The sequence below is a fragment of the Dendrobium catenatum genome, unplaced genomic scaffold (genome assembly GCF_001605985.2).
Source record: "Dendrobium catenatum unplaced genomic scaffold, ASM160598v2 fragScaff_scaffold_441, whole genome shotgun sequence".
Classification (NCBI taxonomy): Eukaryota; Viridiplantae; Streptophyta; class Magnoliopsida; order Asparagales; family Orchidaceae; genus Dendrobium; species Dendrobium catenatum.
In genome coordinates this window covers 273088-295459 of record NW_021318903.1, presented here as the reverse complement: position 1 = coordinate 295459, position 22372 = coordinate 273088, and the positions used below count along the sequence as shown (strand labels likewise).

The following is a 22372-nucleotide window of genomic DNA, read 5'->3' as shown; positions in this document are numbered from 1 at the left end:
ATATTCAACCTAAATTAATACTTCCTTGTTCATTCATATGTTATACAGAGTTATCCTAAAATCTCTTACCTAAGTGCAATAGAAATGCGCATGTAATCTCTCAATTTTAAAGCATAGAAGAAATTGATCAATATTTGTATTCAAGTTGGCGCCTAAAAGCTATCATCTATACTCCATTTAGAAAAAGTATATTTCAGTTTCAATGTTCATTTTACAATTATGGAAGAGCGTGCAGAAATTCCCTCCTGAACTAACACCACATGAGATAATCAATAGATACCAGAAAGTAGACATGTAACTTTTTAAAAAAACAAATATAATATTACAATAAAGGTGGCTGTAGTGATTGAATATCCTCTCCATAGTCATTACTTGATTTCCCAAAGCTAGCCAATTGATCATTTTTTCAAAGTTACTTTTAAAACTTATTTTGTTAAATCCCCGTAATGTGATATCTAACACCAATTCTATGAAGGTTGTTAAACCTTTAAGAACCTAGCTTGATCATGAACCAAAGAAGGGGGGGGTATAAATGGGATATTTAAAAAAAAATAACAAAAAGAAATCCTATCGAAAAAATCTGTTTCACACCATACACGATAATCCGACAACAGCGAGTGTGGAAAGTAAGCAAATTTCACAACAATGAAAAAAAATAAATCAAATTTTAACTTACCATATAAATTGTAGAAAAATAAAGTGCAAAAATAATCAAAGATGAATGCACTAGAATTTATAGTGGTTTGGTCCACTATGGCCAATTTTCACTCCTTGGAGACTCCCTCTTGGAAGTATTATACTAAAATATATGACTCCCCTTTTGCTCTTACAGCAAAGCAAAGAAAGCCGTATACGTAACATTGTTTTACCAACTGGTGCGATAAGAAAACTATGACGGTCAGAGAACCACCAACTCAAATTTTCACCCTCTAGATGATGGTCAGAGAACCACGATCTTTGTTGAAGACCTTCTTCTTTGGATCCATAGAGAATCCAGGAAAACACTTGTAGATATTAGGCAAGATTCTTGCTTAGAGAACCCTTGTAAATCCCCTCACAACTTCTCCCTCACAAAATCCCCATCTCTTCTCTCACAAATCTCTCTCTCCTAAAGTCTAAATATTAAAAATAATCTCTCATAAGAAAATATGAGAGGCTTAAATAGTGAGCTTCAAGAAACCATAATTTTCAAAAGATTCATCTTTTGTTTGTACCTTACGATACAAGCATCATATTGAACAATCAATATAAATCTAGTTTCATCCAGTATCAAGAGAATAGTCATTTAAATATATGAACTATTAAGAACTCATAACATCTAGTACGAACTGTAGAAATTCCTTCTGTTCATTTTGGATGACTTTTGGGATGGCCAAATTCATACATTATCGATCATCCAGCATAGTGGACATCATACAATTTGATCAGTACAAAAATTATGGCTTTCATTTTGTATGATCTCTAGGATGCCCAATTTTATACTCTATCGATCATCCAACACTTTGGACATTGTACTATATGATCAGTATAAAACTCATTGATTTTGTTAGTTATGACCTTTGGGATAACCAAAGTTATACTATGTTGATCGTGTTATATGAACAGTATCATATGCTACGATCGGTTGATCATAAATGTCATGATTTGATTACCTATTTTCAGGGTCAAATTAAGAAAGATATTAATTAGGGCGTATAATACAAACCAAATTATATCTTATGATCAGAACTGAATTAATATCTTTCTTGACCTCTAGCAGTTAGGGTTTTGATATAACAAAATAGATTGTACAGTATGAATCAAAGTAATATAGTAAAAACCAAACTCATATAGTATAAACCAAAGTTGTACAGTACGATTTACCAAAAAAAATCTATCAAAATATTTTTCTCTCTCCCCATGTGTGTGTGTAAGGTTACTCAGCAATAATATCCACCAAATTACATGATACAACTCAAGAAAGAAAAAATACATAACAAATTAAAAATATATACTCTAACCCTAGTCTACCTAGTCTTGAGCTGATCAAAATTGTAAGTGAACGGCAGATTATTTTCCTGAAATGATAGTACAAAAAAATATATAGAATCATGAGAAAGCACTAATGTTTGCTATCATCAAAATCACAGTACTTGGATTAGATTTTTAATAATCAAGAGTTTAAAGTCTGAGTCAACATGAAGTGAGAGATACACCTAAGAGGTCCACTAGTATAAGTTCTCCGTTAACTATTATTTTTCTAATTCAAATACATTAAAATTGATTGATTAATATGATATATGATTGATTAATTGATATGCATGCTAATTTACATGCATGCATGCATGGATAATTAAACATATGATTTGAATGATAATAATTCCATCTACATGTTAGTGGTCCATAGTGAGAAATGTCAAGGATAACATTTTTTGAGGCAGCTATATTATAATAGCCTAATTTTAAATTTTTAGATTTTTCTTTATGGGTGTTATGACATTAGGGTTGATATTACCCTATCTTTGAGCTCTCTGCAAAATAGAGAAAAATAAGGGAATTTAGTGTGTGCATTGGTGTCGAGAAAATCTTCCATGGCACCAAGTCTCAAGTGAAGAGATTTTAGGAGAATCTAAAAGATTATTTAGGAGTGCAGTGATGTTGAGGAGTGAGCATTGTGATGCTAGGTCGGAATGGTGGATTTTAAATAATAAAATATCTAAATTAATTTCATTTAACCCTTACCTAGCCATTCCTTCCTCATTTACGCATTCCTTATAAGGGAAGAAAGGAGAAGAGAAAGGGGAGATAGGAGGAAAGAGAGAGGAGAGAGAAAGTTTATTCCAAATCATTTTCATATGTTACTTCATAGAGAAAAGTATTTTAATCATGGTAGATAACCCAAATCTAATATTTATTTCTAGTGATTTTAATTTCATAAATTTTTTGGTTCCTAAACTTGATTAAAATTCAATATCTCTTATTCTAGTGATTTTTCACTATGTAACTTTTAATATGTGATATATATCATCACCCTAAGCATTTTGACTAACTAATATTTAGGGTGGTTTTGCTTATATATCTTTTTAATTGAAATGAAAAGTATTATATTAATTATTAAATGATTAGAAAGTGATGTTCTACATTTCAACATGAAATACTTAATATATATATCCTTAATGTTCATTTATTTCAACATGTATTTTGGCATACTATATGTACATTATTGAGTATACTAATACTGCATTGAGTGCATATGAATCTTACTTTATATAATATAAATATCTGCAGAGGAAAGAAAATCTGGCTATAAATGATTGACTGATTTAGGTTAGTTGGAGACATGTTACACTGTATAGAAAGGGGGGTTGATGGGGTTTATTTTAAATTAGATTTGTGGTGCAATCCTAAGTGATATGGAAAGAGAGGTTATTGTGACTGATTAATATAATATGATTCTCTAACGAGCATGAAGTGATGACTTCTTACATGAAATCCACTTGACTTATGCTTGACTTATGATATGTGATATGAGATTGATTGTTGGAAACATGATTGATAAGATTGAGACTGATTCCTATAGGGCTGACCTACACGACTAGATATAAGAAAAATATTACATATAGTTAGATGCCCTATCTTGATTATGTTATATTATAATACATTATTTATATTTCTTGTATATACTTAAGAGATTAATATATTAGTACATTGCATAAGTGATTTGATATATATGATATAACATATATGTGATATAGGGATGGATTGATATAGGTACATTATAAGACTAACACATAAATATATGATACATATGAATTATGTGATAAACATAATATACTATTATATTGTTATTGATGCTGCATTAGATATAGGGGTAGATCAGGCTTCCAAGATTTTCTTTTAATCTATATTTTGATTTATTATTTTGTAGTCAGAAGTTTATAATGATAAACTATTATATTGATTGTCCTTTAGCTATTATATAAAAATTTTGGGAAATGAATGAATGAAATTATGAATTGAATAAAAGAATTTAGATGTTGCTTCCACTAATTTCTATTTATTGAAATAAGAGTAGTGACTATGGTAAATTAATTAAGATGCAAATAGATAATTCTTCCAAAATTAGATCTTGAGGTGTTACAATAAATAGGTTGGATAAAAGATTAAGTAGATGGATTGTTTAGTAGTCTAAACCATGGCATTTAGGTAAGAGTCGTACTAGAATTGGTGCAGGCATTAATATAAATAAGAGTTTGAATGATAATATATAGAAATTTATAGAATTGGAAATAGAATTATATCCTTAAAAATTGTTGTTGATGCAAAATTTATTAATGTTATAAGTGCTTATGCTCCTAAATAGTTTTGGATATAAATACTTGTAGTATCAAAAGATGAAAAGAGAAGATGAAAGTAAAGTGCATGTCGAAGAACAAGTGTAAAGGTATATTGTATTCCTTTATCTTATCCTATCTACAATGCAATGTGTATATATATATAGCAATAAGCTTAATATCTACGGTTTAGATAAATGTGATTATATAGTTCATGTTAAAGTTTAACTATTTTGTAGCTTTATTTCTGCTCCACTTACTCTGAGATGAGCTTCAATGTTCTCTTCTCAATGTGATGTATTAATATGCCCCATCAAATTGGCTCATCATTGGATGTAATTAGTTTGTTGGCTATATGATGAAATTAGAAGATGGATTAGGAATTTGTGAAAATATCAACAATTTGATCCTTGTTGAAAATATGATGAACCAAAATGTTATTGCTCTTAATGCATTCTCATATAAAGTGGTAGTCTATGCTTTGTGTGTGCATGATATGCCGGGTTGTTTGTTAGTACTATTGTAAATGTATTATTACAAAATAGTTGTGTGGGGGATGATGGGAGGAAGTCAAACTCCTGAAGTAGGTGATGAGCCAAATAATTTCAGCTTTTATAAATGCTAATGCTCAGTATTTAACCTCCACTGAGAAGCAGGAGGTAGTAGATTTTTTCTTGACGCTCCATTAAATGAGAGAGTTTCCTAGAAAATTATAGTTGTCATATGTTAATTTACTAACATGAGCATCACCCGCCCAATCAGAGTCAGCAAATGATCGAAGGGATAGTGAATCCTTGAATAGAGGTAGGCCAAGATGAATGGATCCATGTAGATACCATAGTAAACATTTCAGAGCTTCAATATGAGAGTTTAATGGGTGTTGCACATGTTGGAAGACTTTATTTATAGCATATGAGATGTCTGGTTTGGTTTGGGTGAGGTACTGCAGGAATCCCACGTGATGCCTAAAGAGAGTGGGATTGGAGAATGTGGGTGAGGTTTTGGAGTCCATAAGAAACTTAATGTTTATAGATGTACAAAAAGGCTTGGAATTCAGCATGCCAACCGTTCAAGGATATATTGAGCATAGCGGCTCTAATTTAGGAAGATATTATAAGTAGTGAGGACTACATTGATGCCAATAAATTGAAACAAGGTGCCCAGGTTATGTATATTGAACCATTTGTGTAAAATGTCCAAGTGTTTGGTAAGAGTAGGCATACTATTACTGGTAAGAATGATTACATCCATATAGATGAGTAGTTACATAGAGATGTCATCTTTGTTGCAAATAAGAAGAGAAGGATCTGAGTTGCTAGAGTGAAACCCCAATGTCTGAAGGAGGCTGGATAGTGTGTCAAACCACTACCGTGGTGCTTATTTGAGGCCATAGAGTGCCTTCTTCAATTTGCAAACATAAGTAGGATAGAGAGTGTTGAGAAACCCAGGAGACTATTTCTTGTAGACATTATCTCATAAAGGTACATATAAGAATGCATTAGAGACATTAAGCTGGTTTATTATTTATATCCAATGAAGAGGAACTATAAGGAGAACATGACTATGCATTTTGTCCATCGGGCTGAAAGCTCGATGTAATCAAAGACAAATTCTTGTTTGTAGCCAAGATCAACTAGTCGATCTTTGTATCATGTGATTGACCCATCAGATCAAAACTTGGTCCAAAACATCCATTTGTAGCCTAAAATATATTGGTTTGGTGTAGCTGATATTATATCTTAGGTGCATTGAGATTATAAGGCTTGAAATTCTTGGGACATTGCAATGCGCCAGTGCTTATGCTTGGAGGCTTGAGAGTACAAAGTAGGGTCATTAGTAGCTAGGTTATAGATGAGATTGACAAATTGTTTTGGCTTTAATTTGCCTATTTTGAAGTGAGTTTACATAGGATGAGTGGGAGTGTTTGGTGAGGTGAGTTGGTTGTAGCTTTGTCATGGATGAGCTGAGTTGGAGATGATATAACTAGAAGCAAACTTGGTGATGGAGGTGCTACCATATATTTGGGAACTATAGTGGATAGTCATGGTGGGGAAGGTATATATTGGTGTGTAGGAAGAGCAGATGTTGGCACTAGAAGTAGATGAGGATTATTAGATGATAAGGATGTCTTAATTTGAAAATTTGTGAATTATTGGTATGGAAAGGCAGTTTTATTGAAGATGGTATATCGATATGTATATATTTGGCTTGTAGATGGGTACAAACAACAATAGCTTTTTTTTAGGAGGGAGCATAACTAATGAATACACATTGAATTGAGAGTGAAGTGAGTTTCAATTTGAATATGGATGAAGCCATGGATAACAGAAATAGCGAAAAGTTTTAATATGAGTTTAAGAGGTTGGTTTGTTATATAACATGGTGTATGGGGTGAGAGATTGGAGAGTGGGTGTAGGGAGTAAATTAATAAGGTAAATTGTGGTGAGAAGGGCTTCAACCCAGAAAGAGGAGGGAATATTGGATTGAATTAAAAGACTGTGAATGGTTTCAAGTATGTGAATATTCTTGCATTCCGCGATGTCATTTTGAGAGAGGGTCTAGGGGCGAGTGTATTAGTGTTATACCCCTCAAAGTTGACATAATTTGTGAAATCTATTATTGATGTATTCACCATAGCCATTTGTTTGAAGTATTTTCAGGGTAGTATTGAATTGACATTTAACCATTTTATGAAATTCAATAAATTTGTGTATTACTTTAGATTTTTTAAAGAGATGGCAAACCCCACAAAATTTTGTATATTCATCAATAAATTAAATATAATAGATATATCCTTGCATTGAAGTTGTTGGGGAAGGACCCCATACATCATAATGAACAAGTTCAAAACATGAGCTAATACTGATAAATGACTTAAGAAAGGGAAGTTTGTGACTCTTTGTTATATGACAAGCATTACAAAACTTAGTATGTAAGGTAATACAAATAGTATGGTGTTCACTAATTAAGAGTTGTAATGTCTGAAATGCTAGGTGTCCATGATGATGCTGCCATAAATCTAGGATAGTCTAGATGGAGATGAGAGCTAGAGATGCATGGGAGGTAGAGGACACAGAAGAGAGAAGGGGATATAATCCTTATGGAATGGTCCCTAAAGAAGATGCTGATTGGTCTTGGAATCCTTGATTTGGTAACCATGATAGGAAAAGGAGATAGTGCAATGATTATCAGTGGTCAATTGATAAACTGAAAGTAAATTGAATGAGTATTTGGCACATGATATAAGCTGGTCAATTGGAGATAACCTGTGGGTCTGGGAAACAATATATTACCTGTTTTGAATTGGAAGATGTTTACCATTTCCTACAACAATATGAATGGGTCTAAAGTATAGTTTAGTGGTGCTGAGGTGAAAGGGATCAAATGTTAAGTGGGTTGAGGCACCACTTCTTAGATACCAGTCCAATTGGCAGGAGTTTCAGACGATGTAAATAGAAAGAGTTTCTTAGATGTATTTGAGTAGATCGAATAATGACAATACCAACAGTGAAGAGTAGAATGACTTTGTTCGGTATAGATCTGGTAGACAAAATTTTGTGTGGTTGATTTGTTACCTCTACCTGAAAGCTGAGTGGAATGAGCATTTCTAGATTAGAAGGGAGGACGACTGCAAAAGTTATTGAAGTTACCTCGACTGCGTCCTCGAGAAGTCGCGAGAGGCATGGTGTTTTTGGAGAGGTGTAAGGATTGGAGCTCACGAGTGGCTTCTTATGCTAAATTTTGTTCTTCACTATAGAGAAGTGTGTAGAAATCATCTAGGGTTAGTGGTTGAAGGTTTGTTTTGATGGCTATTTTGAAAGCTTGGTATTGTGCAGGAAAATCATTTAATGTATAGAGGATGATATCCTCGTGATCCAAAGGAGTGCCTGCCATGGCTATTGATTCCACTTTGGATTTAATGGTAAGAAGATATTGCATCATGGTTTGATCTCTCATAGAGAGATGATGAAGCTCGTTCTTGAGCTGAATGACACGCGGGCGAGTAAACAATTGTAGGCGACGAGCTAGATATATAGAGTAAAACTCATATTGATTATTTTCTTATAGGAAAAATAGATCGTCTAGATTATATAGATTATAAAGTTGTTCTAAGTGAAAGTTTATGTACCCAACGTCATTTACTAGTTTTGGAATTTAAGATGGAGTGGATTATGAAAAATAAAGTAAAATTTTATCCTATAATTAGATGGAGGCGTTTAAAGAATGCTAATAAAAATATTTTTGAGTTTTCTTTTCTCATGATTTTGAATAACTCATATGGTATATAAGATTAGATAGAGTCATCTTAGATGGTTTGGTCATATAAAATGTTTGCATGGAAATGACCTGCTTATGAGAGTAGCTATATTATATTTGGCCTATGTTAAGAAAGGTATAGGTAAACCTAAAAAGATTTGCTTAGAAGATATATTAGAAATAAAATTTTCTTATTAGACTTAAATAAGATTTTGATTCTTCATAAGACAATGGATAAAAAAATTCATGTAGTGGGATAAAGGTTGTTATTGACACATCTCACATTGGTCTGTTGGTTGAGAGCTTAGGCTTCACACTTGAGGTTTTGGGTTCGAGTCGTTGAGTGTGTATTTGCCTTAAATGACCTAAAAAAAATTTGTTATTATAAAAGAAATATAATGGGATTGTATTCTAATTATAGTAATTTTAAATATATTGATCGAGATTGTAATAAGAAGTGAAACATGAATTGGACCTATTAAAAACTGTCCTGGGTTTTCTTCGATCATCTCGAATCCTCCAGTGTTTTTTTCCCCTCTTGGGTTCATGGAGCCATGGATTATGTGGAGAGAAGGCAACGGATGAAGGCCGACGCAGCGGATTCTGATGATATCTCGGCGTCGATTGCCGATTTAGATGAGTACGAGGTGAAGGAGAGGTTGGGGGGTGAAGCGCCGTTCACGGAGGTGTGGAGGGCGGTGCATCGGTCCAGTAGGCAGGACGTGGCGGTTAAGCGGGTTCAGCTCTCGGGGATCACTAGAAACCTCAGGGAATGCTTAGAATGCGAGCTCAGCTTCCTTGCCAGTGTTCGGCACCCAAACATTATCAAGCTCTTCGAAGTTATTCGGGTTCGTTTGATCATCTCCTATCTTCGCTTAGTCTCGCATCCTCCCTATTTTCGTTTCGAATTTTTTATTTTTAATGTTTGAAATTCAGGATCTTGCCTATAATTATAATGTGTGCCTTGAAGTGTGGGTACATAACTGGTTGTGGTTTGCGATGGGCGTTTTTTTTAGTACACTGTGGTTGGCGATGGGCATATGCTATGCTAGGAATACAGGATTTAGGGTTTGCGTTTCATTGTTTTAAGGCAGTCACATATGTGCTCTTGATGGTGTGATATGCCCAATTGCCTATGTAATGCGGTGGATCATGTTGACGTTTGGGGATTTTTATCTTGTGATTTATGGAAAAAGTGATTATTGATGCCTTTTTTTTTGTGTAGGTGTTGCTTTATTTTTTCTTAACTCTGTAGTGTGGTGGATCATGGCTAATGCTCAACACTTTTAGCTGGAATAAATTTGTCAGATTAGATTAAAATTTATGTAATTCATTTGGTGTAATCTCGAATAGATATGGTTAATGTATAACCTTGTATGCAGACTCAACATCTGGATGAGTCTTAGGAACTAAGGGAACACACAAAAGAAGTAGAGATCAGGCTCACTTGCCTTAGAGAAGCTTGGCCAAAATAATAGTCGCCTCAGTGGAGCTTGACCAAGAGTGGCACTCGCCTCAAGAGAGCTTGACTGAGAATGGTACTCGCCCCTAAATTATTTGTCCTGATAGATCACTTGATCTAAAAAATGTGAACCAAGAAGAACTCACCCTCGTGAGGGTTCTCGCCTTTACTTTGGAACCACTTGCCCCATTAGTAGGAGATGCTCATCTATTCCACCTCAAGCTTGGCTTCAGAGTGATCTTGGCTTAGACTCAAGTTTAAAAGTTGTGAGATTACTCCCTGCAGGAGATTAAGTCCCTCACGTAAGTGGACAATCTACACTTAACAAACTCATCTTTTTTTCTTAATTCATCTATACAATTTTCTCTTAAGAAAAAAAAAATATATAATATATATATATATATATATAATATATATATATAATATATATATATATATATATATATATATATATATATAATGGCGTTAATAAAAAAAAACATATCCTATAGCTCTCAAGTATTGTGTTGAATCTCTTATTATTTTATAGAAATAAATAAGTCCTAGAACTTAGAATCTTCCCTTTTTACAAGATTTGTATTGATTAGTGAGAGTAGTGAGTTGTCTAACGAAAGTGGCAAGTTATGATGGTTTACCTCGTGCGGATAAAAAATCTAGCAAAAAATGAGGTTTAGCTTAGGCGTTGTCTTAGTCTAAAGAAATAAAGACAAAAGGTCAAGTAATACTTACAAAATTCTTTAAAATTGAAGTTATTCATACATTCATCATTCATCGTATTCTTAAACATTGTATAAATGAAACAGTCCTCGATATTATATTGCACAAAATAGCTTCAATATGATATTTCTCATTTTTTCAAGTCGCTCTCCAAAGGTACAAGAGAACGTTGGAACTAAATGTATACCCCTGTATGCGGACTATTATCTAGACAAGTCACAGGAACTGAGGGAGCTCACTAAATGATTGGAGATTAGGCTAACTCTCTTAGGAGGAGCTCGATCAAGAAGGGACTCACCTTTGAGGAGCTCGAAGAAGAGAGGCACTCGCCTTAGAAGAGCTTGATCAAGAGAGACTCACCCCAAATCTGTGTCTTGATAGGTCATTCATCCTAGGATAGCTGAACTTTGGAAGAATTTGCCATTTTGAGGATGCATTAAATTTTCCAAGAGGACCAACATTGATAGTCATTGATTTTAGTTCTTAACCAAATAATGCAGCGAAGATTTTCAAACTATTGAGCAAGTTTATTGATTATATTTGACCATAGTGTAATTCAAGTGGTTACTGATAGTTCTTGTGAAATGCTCTTGCTCACTTGTCACTCATTACAAACTTTTATTTGGCTTATGCTTTTTTAATAGCTTATTAATGTATTGTTCAATAATTTTCAAATTATTATAAGGATGTTATCGACGGATAAATATCCACACTTATGTTGGATTTCTTAAGCCGCTCATTATTTGGATTTAATGTGGGATGATATTTTTAAGATTCAAAGCTTACAACAATGCTTTAAGAGGGCGATGGTGGTGCATAGCTTCATGTATTCAAGACCTTAATTGCTTTAATTAATGAAGAAATGTACAATTCAAGACGGGCCAAAACATGTTTTGTTGCTGCCTTCTTTATATTACAATATTTTCATCAGCAACAATTGCATCTAAAGAAATCGTTTACATGTAAGAAATTTGTGTTGGGTCTTTATGCAAAGGAAGTTATTGCAAAACAAGCATAAAAAAACATCTTGTCATAATTTTTTCAGGAATAGTGTTGAATATTCCCTCAACGTAGGTGGTCTTTTGTTGTAAGTACTTAGATTAGGGGTGTCAAAATGGGTCAAACAGGCCGGGTTCATGTCCGACCCAATATTTATCCAACCTGAATTTGATCAACCCGAATATGACCAGTTTAATAAATAGATCAAAGAGCTTGATTCGAGCCTGACCCGCTAGCAACATAAACCAGACACAATAACTCATTTTAATTAAAAAAAATATTTTTATTAATACTTTAACTATAAATTTTAGGTTAATTGATTAAAAATGAAAATATTATACCAACAAATAAAAGAATTTTAAGGAAAAAATATTAAATAGGTTATTTTTTTGGTCAAATCAGGTTGGAGGGTCAACCTAAACCTACCTATTTAATAAATTGGTCGGAATGCACTATCTGAATCTAACCCATTTATTAAACATTATAACTCAAATCTGAATTTTTGGGTCGGATTCCGGTTGAGCTAGCGGATCCAATATTTATTGACACCTGACTTACAATTGGCTAATAGAGATATATATATACGCGCGCGCGCGCACACAAGAATAATGGATTAGATTAAAGAAGCAGTTGCAAGCTTTAAAATTGGTGATAATTGGTATAAATGGGAAGTGCAGCTTCATAATCCTTTGTATGCAGCTGCACATTTTTAAAATCTTGAATATTTTTTTAGTAACCTTGATATCGCAAAAGATAAGGAAATAGTTAATGGATGCATTGGAAGGTTGGCTATCCATCAATGAATAAGAAAAAATTAGCAATGAGTTGAGTGTATACATTAGGGGTGAAGGATTTTTTATATTCCTTGTAAGACGAAGGAACACTTAGGCACCAAGTACATAATTTCAAAAAAAAAAACTATAATTATTATTGAGTAATATTTTTATATTTAAATAAAAATTAAAGTAGTTAAATATTTTATTATTTCCGTCTAGTTGGTGGCAAGTGTATTGCTAAGGAGCTTCATACTTACAAAGTTTTGTAATAAAAGTCCTTAGCCCATCCTCTATTTCATCTGAGTGTGAACTTAATTGAAGTATATTTGAATATATAAGTATAAAATGAATTTATGTGTGATTATTACTGAGAAATTTTATAATTTATTAATTTCAATGATTTTCAACATAGCTTCATAACAAAAGAAGTAACAACGTAAATCATGGACTCTTTAAAGATTAAGTTTATATGAAATAGAATAGGGGATTGATTCACATAAACAATCGTGATGTGATTGGCCTCTTTAAATGATACATATAATGCAAATGACTGTTTAACTGGAAAAATGTATGATTAGTTAGATGAAGATAATGAATTAGTTATTAGTGAGGAAGATTTGACATTGAATACTATTGCAAAGTCACGTGTCGATGACAAAAGCTATTATATTCGAGAGTGATTTAATGACAGAGAAGGAATCTTCATCTAGGCTTAATATTATTGGAACTAAACATGAAGATGATTGGGGTGATGAAGAAGATTATGATTTTGGAGATGATATTGATGAAGGAAAAGTGACTTTTTTTACTTATAATGGTGATTCTCAAGAGGGTTAATTTAATTTCTTATAAAATATTAGATTTGAAAGAAGGATTGTTATATTTTGAACTTTAAGTGGTTGATGTGTTGACCACTTGAACGTGAGCATCATTTTTGTTTCTCTTGTTACCATGATAGTTTGTCTTTCAATTTAATAGCCTTTCATTTTTATCTATATTTTTATTTACAATTTTGTAAGATCTTATGTTTTGTTTAAAATGTTATACATCGTGCCTAGTGCTATATGCTATGGATCCTCAAGGACCTTTTTGCTATGGTACGCTTTTCCGTGTTAGCAAGTATACAAGCATGATATCATGATGGAACTAGAATTTGAATTCGCTATTAAGCTTTAGATCATATTAGAACACAAGCCTTTGAGAGAAATTGTGTCTACTTCTAAAAATGAATGTAAATCTGTACATGATTAAGTAATACCTTGTGCTTATAATTGAATTTGCGTATGAGATTGATTTTAAATCTAAATCTCAAAATATAAATTAAAATTAATCCTACAATCATATATGAAGCTATACAGAAAATAATAACTGAATATAACCTTGATTGTGAACCTAAGCTTCCACGTGAAATTGAATATGCTCCTTGCTGTGAATTTGGATTTTTAATTAAAAAAATTGTCTAACATTGAATTTGGAATTGAACAATTCATGCTTGTTATAATTGATGAATTATTGAACAAATTGAGTTAAATTCTGCAACGTTTTAAAAGGAGAAATCGGGAATCGAGGCGGATCGAGACGTAAGCCTAAAAAATGATAAAAATAAAGTAATTTATAATTATGAATAATGACAAAAAATAATAAAATATTATATCAATTATGAATATGATGATTTGTTCAAAGATAATATTAGTATATTACTTAAAAAGAAGATTTAAAATAAACTCACTTAAAAATAAAACTTCCCTTTATGATCAAGACCCAATGTAGACTTATCATAAATTTGATTGCCTTCAGAAGAATCTTCATAATTAATGTCAAAGTTATTTTCAAACTCTTCTTCATCTATAATTTTTTTTTGTTATCCTCTATATCAGTTAATATTCCATCAGCTCTAGAATGAAATAATAATAGCATAAAAAATAATTCATTATATTTAAGAATATCTTTGAATTTTTTTGAAGCTCCAATCTCACTTTGTTTCTTTCTTTTATATACATGAGTAGTTACTTCATTGTCTTCATTGACATGAGTTTCTCCTTCTGCTTCAACTTCAAAAACATCAACATTCTTAAAAGTAACACATTCATCATCAGATTGTAAATCGTCAACAAGTAAAGGGTCAATTTCATTATCAATGCTTCATTGCTTCTGTAATTTGAGATGTTTATCTTTCAATTTTTTGTTAAACATAACATAAACTAGTTTGTTTATTCGATCTGTCGTCAATCGATTTTTTCTCTTAGTATGAATTTGATTGAAGATGCTCCAATTACGCTCGCATGCAGAAACTGAACATGTTAGGCTAAGAACTTTAACTGTAAAAACTTTCAACTCGGGAGCATCATCTCCAAACTGACTCCACCAACGTTCTACATGAAAATAAATAGTATTTTATGAATATTGATTGAAGTAGAAGACTTGAACATAAATATTAAAATTAAAATTATAAATATACAAATTATTCTCTATTCCTGAGTTCTTTTGTAGCAGTAGGAGGCTGAAGATCCTGAGTGTTTATATTATCCTCGTCATAAATATTCATCATAAATCTATCCATGGGATCCCGAGTGCCTCCATTAGAAAAAATTAGATGGCTTCCACTACTAGAACCTTCATGTTGTGATCCATAGTAAGAAGAGTTTCCTATCATTTCTTGTGCCACTAGTCATGCTAATAATTTATAGAAATAAATAATCAACATCAAATTAATGATATATACAATATTTTTATTTATTCACATGCAAAGAAATCACAACACAAAATCAACAATATGACATATTTTAACAATTATTTGTTCTACCAGTAATAAGACAACATGAATACAACAATATACCAATCTGCCGGGGGTCCAAGGGGGCGCTACCCCGGAACAAAATTTATTGTAAGAGTAATTTTGAAATTCTGCTTGTTTTTAAGTTCGTAAGTTGTTTGTATGGAAAGATACCGTGCGGTACCGAGCATGTACCGCTCGGCATATACTGCTAGGTATCGCTAGGTACTACTAGGTATCGTTAGGTACATGCTCGGTACTACTAGGTATCGCTAGGTGCATGCTCGGTACCAAGCATATACTGCTCGGTACCGAGCATGGACCTAGCGATACCTAGCAGTACCGAGCATGTACCGAGCGGATGAATGAAAGAAATCCGAATCATGAGTTATTCAAGCTTTCGTTACTGCACGTCAAAGTCAAGGCCCAACACTGCTCACCTATACTCTTCTGACCTAACCGAGGCCTGAACGTTTCCTGCACTCACAACTTCGGCTTCGTTTCCTGCTTTCGAAACCATTATTTCTTTTGGCTTCGTTTCCTTCGTCGTCTCCTTCCGACTTCGTCTCCTTCGCTCACGGCTTCGTCTCCTTCCCTCACCGCTTCGTCTCTTTCCCTCACAGCTTCGCCTCTAGTTCGCCTTTCAATTCTCACAGGAAGCCCTAATCCTATAAGCGAACACGAATCAGTTGCATCGTATTTACATATATACTGAATAAAACATTTCGAGGCGGTGCCTCGTACTGCCTCGAGGCGTTACACTCTGATGCGTACGCCTCGTGCGAAAAAATCGTAGGCTTCGCTGGATGGTTCGAGGCGTAAGCCCCGATACGCATGACTTCCATCTCGACTTGAGGCGCGACTCAATGCGGACGCCTTGTCCGCTTTTTTAATGGTTGAAATTCTGATGTAGTTTTTAACAAAAATTTTCTTACAAATCAAACTTAATTAAAGCTTCTTTTGGGACAGCTTTCTTTGTGCTTTCTAAAACAGCTTTCTATTATAATTTTTTTTTTTAAAAGCAACTTTCTAGTACAAAATTTTCTAGTTCTAAAAATTTTTGTACTAGAAAGCTGTTTTAGATAGCATTAAGTTGTCCCAAACGAAGCCTAAGTTTTGTTTTTCGTTCTTAAACATAGAAAGAAAATTTTGGTGAAAGGTAAATTGCGTCAATATTTTAGACAACTTGTTAATGATGATTGGTTTAAAAAATGTGAAATTCAGCTTTGTATTTATCTAGACGAATTTTAAAGTGCATTAATCATACATGCAAATATTTAACTTGTTTAGTTTGGGTCGCCTTCTATGTGACATGTTAATGTATCAAAAATATGAAATTACCAGAGATGAGTTTTGGAAATTGAAAACTTGCTGTTGTGCTGAAACATAGATTGGAAATTTGTTATTGCCATAATCTAACGGTGTTGAGTCCAAATTTTGTAGTTTTAGGTTATATCCTAGAGGATTCCAAGAAGTAATTGATTTTGAATATTTTGAGTTATAAATGGGGCCCTATAAACATGTAAAATTTATAATTAAATAAAATTTATTAAATCTTGTGTGTTTTTGAATTTGGATTCATTAAGCATCAGTGTTATTAAAGATGTTAGGGCCCTCCAACGCAACATGCCGGATAATGCTTGAGGAACTAACTGTTAGCTCTTGTGTTTGTTTGAGTGATGTGAGGCACCAATAAATTTCACCTATTTTAATTATGATGAATACTTTTTGGGTGTACAAAATAATCTCCATCATAATTTAATCTTAAAATGTAATAGGTATAAAAAGTTTCCAAGATTCGTCATTCCTCATGCGAAGTGACTACCTTGATAATTAGATTGTTTAACAAAATGTCCACAAGCTTTAGAAGTTATATTTTAAGTTTAAATAAACAAATTAATCTTTTAAGTTTCTAGCTTTCATAGTGTAAGGTTAATCTAATCTTCCTTATTATTTATTTCATCTTTCGATCATGCAAACTCTCTTCCCTATCATTAGATTTGTAATCTTCTATCTCATAATATGGTTGTGTTTGCTTTAAAAAATAATAAAACTTTGCATTCCTGAGACATGCACTCTAGCTCCTTATACCTCGACACTTTCCTATTCAATGGCTTTGTGACGAAATCTACTTGGGAGGTGGGTGAGGTGCTAGAACCTTGCCTTGCCTCACTAGGGCTCCCAAGTGAGCTTCTAACTCGCCTTTGATAATATTATTGAGTGCTTTACAAGTCTTGAGGATGACTTTTGTGGGATGCTTCTTATTATACTGACATGAATGTTTAACTTCCAATTGGCGATTTCTATCTTTATTCTTTCATCCAAACTAATATATGATTAATTTGTGTGCGTAATATTAAAAATGGCTTTTTTTAATAGATTTTGTTAAAACCGGGATTTGAGAGGGAAAAGCTTGAATTTTATTAAGCAATCTACTCCCTATTTATAGATCTATACAAGGTATATCAATAAGGAAACAAATAACTCTTATAATAACATGAATACAATTATTCCTAAATCAATGGGATGAATTAATGCAATCCATGTAGTCTTCCCACGGATTACTGTTCACAGCCATGGATATCTTTGGGATCGTAAGGTTGAGATTTAACAGATTTAAATGAAAATTTAACTCTCAATAGGACATAATAGAAAAAAATGATTCATGTAGCCGACCCCACATATTGGGATAAAAGCTTGTTGTTGTTATTGTTGTGAGTAATTTAGAACTTATCAAGTTCAGTACATACCTTTTTCATTTTTAGTGAGGTGAACCTTAATTGATTTGGAATTTGATATTTGTTCTTAGATTTCTTATGAAAATTTTGATTTTGACAGCTTTTATGTTATTGTTTGGAATGAATGAAAGTATGATTTTTTATTTGAAATCAAAATAAACTAATTTTTCCCCAATTAAAAGTTGAAAATTTTAGAATTGTCTTTTATTGTGCATTTCTTTTTGCATCTTAGCCTATGTTAGTATTATTGAATCCTGATCTTAAGATATCTTACATCAATCTTTCTTTTAGAAAACTATAAGAATTTTGTGATTACCCAAGTATGCATTATCTATTATTCATATTCTTAATTTGCAATGAAATTTTTAAAAGAACTATTAACTTAAATAATTATATTTATATATATATAATCTAAAGTGGGGGATAAGTTAAGGCCCATCTACATTAAAAAGATTTCCTTAGATTGCTAGCCAAATTATTAATATATTCGATCTAATTGTTTATCATTTATGATTTACCATCAATTAATTTTTGTAGTATTCTCATTTCCCATCTTTTTTATCTAATTTCACCTTTGATACGTTGTCCGTAAATTTTTTAGATAACCATACTAATCTTATACTTGTTTTATTTATGATGAAAATTGTATCTACTATTGATAGCGTGGATGCCAAAATTACCTAAGGAAACTGAAAGAGAAATCTATATGTGGTGATTCATGAAGCTCAATAGTTGCTTTTTGATTTTGTAGAGAAATATTCGTCATAATTGATTTTTTAGAGTTGAGGAGAATTGGTGCAGTATGTCTAGGATGACCGATGAATATCTTTATGTAAAGCTCAATTGTTCTTCTTAGGTTTTGTAGAGAATATTGGCTTAATAATTCGTTAAAGTTGAATTTTTTTTAGAGGTGAGGAGAAATGTTGTTTCAGGATTCCCTTGGACTCCTATTATTGAGGCCATTCCAACAAGATGTTTTTTGCAGCTTCTAATAGTTGTGTTTCTAAAAGCTCTTTCATGACTGTAGTGGAACTATAGATGGTCTTATTGTGCATTTCTCACAGCCTTTCATTTAGGACTAATGGGAATTTGGCTTATTGTGCCACTTTAGCTTAGTTTCAACTGTAGGTGTTAACATATACTTTATTTGGCTTTTAGGGGCGAATGAGCTGCATTTCTTGCTATTTTATAGTTTCTTCTTTGGCAGTGCTGCTTATTGTATTTATGGTTTAAATAGTTATTCCAAGGATGAAAGCAACTTTTTGTTTGAATGAAGTTTGCTTTTGGATTGTGCAAATCTTTATTTTTCCGATGTTGTAATTCTTAGTCAAGTCTGATATTTGGAGTATTTGGGACAGGTAGTTTCTATATTCAAGTGTAAGGTATACCCATATGTTAGATATTTCTTTTTGTTCATATCTTTTTTTTTTTATCTTTAATTGTTTTATTCTTATTGTTTGAAAATGAGATTGCTTTTTGTTAGATTTACAATTTGTTTCTTTTCTATGCATGAAATTTTAGTCACTTGTTGCCTTTTGTGAATTTAAATTTTCTATTTGTTAATTTATATTAGAATTCCAAAATTTTCTCACCTAATTTGGATTTCTAGTATTTTTGGTTTTCATTATAAGTATTACATAATTGATTTAGTGTTAATGGTTTTGCTTCCTGTTAAAGTTGCATGTTTGTTGCATCAATTAATCACATCAAAATTTGTATTGCATACTTGATGTGCATTATAAATCCTGGAGCATCCTATACCACTCTACTGTAATCATTCATATGGTGACCCACTCCTCCAATAGAAGTCACAATTACTCAACTTCAATATTTGAATGTCCTTCTGCTGAAGTTTACTATCACCTACATTACATACTAGGGCTTAATTCTCAATTTGAATTGTGCTTACAATTTCAGGGAAATGGGTGTATATTTCTTGTGTTAGAATTCTGTGCTGGAGGAGATTTAGCTGCTTACATTAAGCAACATGGAAGACTACATGAACCTATTGTCAGAAAGTTTATGATACAGCTTGGTATTGCCCATCTTCAGTTTTCCAATAATGAATTTTTTGTTATTATGTAGCCCTCAAGTCAAAAAATTGTTATAACATTGGATCAATTTATCTTTATGATAGGATCTGGATTGAGTGTTTTGCATTCTAATCATATCATCCATAGGGACTTAAAACCTGAGGTACAAAAAAAAAATTACTGCTAAATTCTCAACTTAAATAATATTTTCTTACATGATTTTGCATTGAACATATGGCTTTTCAGAATATACTTCTTTCTACTCCTACAAGTGATGCGGTTCTCAAGATTGCAGATTTTGGCTTATCTAGGTATGAAAAAAGTGCTAAATATTTGGTTTAGTGTCATCATTAGTTTTACATGCCATATTCATTTGTTGGTCAGAGTTGTACACCCTGGTGAATTTGCTGATGCTGTTTGTGGTTCTCCATTATACATGGCTCCTGAGGTCATGCAATTTCAGAAGTATGATAATAAGGTAATTACTGTGGTTTATTATTCTATTTGACTGATTTATGTGCAATGTAATATTACATGGACGGCTATATATATTGTTCTGCGAATGAATTTCTAACAAATTTCACCCTCAGGTGGACATGTGGAGTGTTGGAGCTATTTTGTTTGAGCTTTTAAATGGATACCCTCCTTTTCGTGGTAAAAATAACGTTCAGGTAATTCATATATTTTACTGCATTGAATCATAATCATTTTCTTTCTTTCATTATAAATATGCTGCTTGTGAGCCAACTTGAACTCGTAGAACTAAGCATGAGCTCGAGTTCAAATTCTATTAATTAATCAAGTTCAAACTCTCTACTCGTTTACACCACTATTTATGAGGATCCTCTTGATAATTTTCAGCTTCTGAAGAGCATACGAGATAGCACATCATTACCTTTCTCGGAGTTCATTCTTCCCAGCCTTCATTCTGATTCGATTGATATATGCAGGCGGCTTCTATGCAAGAATCCAGGTTCATATAGTACCTAACCAATTAGTAAATTCCAATCAATACATGTCCTACTTATGCTTATGAAAGTTTTTAATATTACAGTATCCCGCTTGTCCTTTGATGAATTCTTTAAGCACAACTTTTTCAAATGATGGAGAAAAATGTTCGAAAGTTGTTCAGATGGGAAAGTAACCAATCGTGCATATTACCTTTAGTTCTATTATATAGATTTCAGTGTTTGTCGACAATTAGATGAACACTATGTGATTATGATCTGTTCATAAGCACATTCCTTCTTTATTAATAAAATTCCTTTTCATTGTACTGTAGGTATTATTTCTTCTTCTTCTTTTTTTTTTTTGTTAGGTCTTTACTTTTAATATTTCATAACAGGAACCAAATATTTGTAAGTAAAACACGTAAAGAAGTCTAAGAATACTTCCAAGTATACTTCTCTTATTACATCAATATATGTAAAATTTGAAAACAAAAACAGATATCATAATACCACTTATTCTGTAAAGTCCAGATTACACGAAAGCGAGCTATTCCTCTACCAAGTTTTAATAGCCTTGCCTATAATTCTATTACACGCTTAAGTAAAGCAATTGTATGATGATTTATCATTAGTGCTATAAAATTTTATAACAGGGCATAAGTGAAAAATTGAACGACTACAAACGTTAGAAGACGTGTATCAATGATTTATGATATGCCTTGTTATGCCAGATATTTGCTTGAATGTATAAATCATTGTTGTCCTCCACAGTAGATTTTTTTTTTTAAATAAAAAAAAATATATCCATGTCTGCCAGAATCTTGCTGAAATCCTTCTCGTACCCTACCGTCGCAATAGTCCTGTCCTAAAGTCTGCAAACGGCATTGAATCCAGTCGCCCATCCATCCTGTGTGTGACTTCCTCTAGTTTCACACTCCTATTCACGCTATTAAGATGAGGATGAAGCCTCCCTTCGCTCGTTTCTTCTTCCACGTATGAGCAATCAGCCTTAGCCATCCTCCTCTCATGTTCGCAAGCAGCTCCCACTTCCGGTCTCTAAATCCCTATAGCCCTCACGACCTCCGGTCCCAGCCCTTGCCTCCTTTCCAATCCTGCTCGAGACCGAACCCCAACTCCCCGCGCATCTCCTCCTCTTCACACCCAATCGTCCGCACCATGCTGATATTGAACCCTTGCTCCGGCTTATACAAGCCTCATGACATCCACGACCTCAGTCCTTTACTCGTCTAATCTTTCTGATCGAGCTTTCCTCACACAAATCCAGCCCTACTACAGAAGTCGAACCCTACTAGTGCCAACATCCAGACATCCCAATTCCTTCCTCATGCCGACA

At 32.9% G+C, this 22372-nt stretch overlaps 1 protein-coding gene across 1 annotated transcript; it reads left to right on the top strand.

The window, feature by feature from the left end:
• Positions 1 to 9049: 9049 nt before the first annotated feature.
• On the top strand, positions 9050 to 21349 carry LOC110094573 (serine/threonine-protein kinase ATG1t). The gene is made up of 8 exons (XM_020819837.2): positions 9050 to 9418; positions 19953 to 20070; positions 20173 to 20231; positions 20315 to 20379; positions 20453 to 20546; positions 20659 to 20739; positions 20930 to 21041; positions 21123 to 21349. The coding sequence occupies exons 1-8, from the start codon at positions 9125 to 9127 to the stop codon at positions 21170 to 21172; spliced, it is 873 nt and encodes a 290-aa protein (XP_020675496.1). The 5' UTR covers positions 9050 to 9124; the 3' UTR covers positions 21173 to 21349.
• The last annotated feature ends 1023 nt before the right edge of the window (positions 21350 to 22372 follow it).

Coding starts and splice junctions, on each gene's coding strand:
- LOC110094573 (XM_020819837.2), top strand. CDS start 9,125: ATGGATTATGTGGAGAGAAGGCAACGGATGAAGGCCGACGCAGCGGAT. Junction 9,419..19,952: donor AGCTCTTCGAAGTTATTCGG/GTTCGTTTGATC, acceptor TTACAATTTCAG/GGAAATGGGTGTATATTTCT. Junction 20,547..20,658: donor TTCAGAAGTATGATAATAAG/GTAATTACTGTG, acceptor TTTCACCCTCAG/GTGGACATGTGGAGTGTTGG.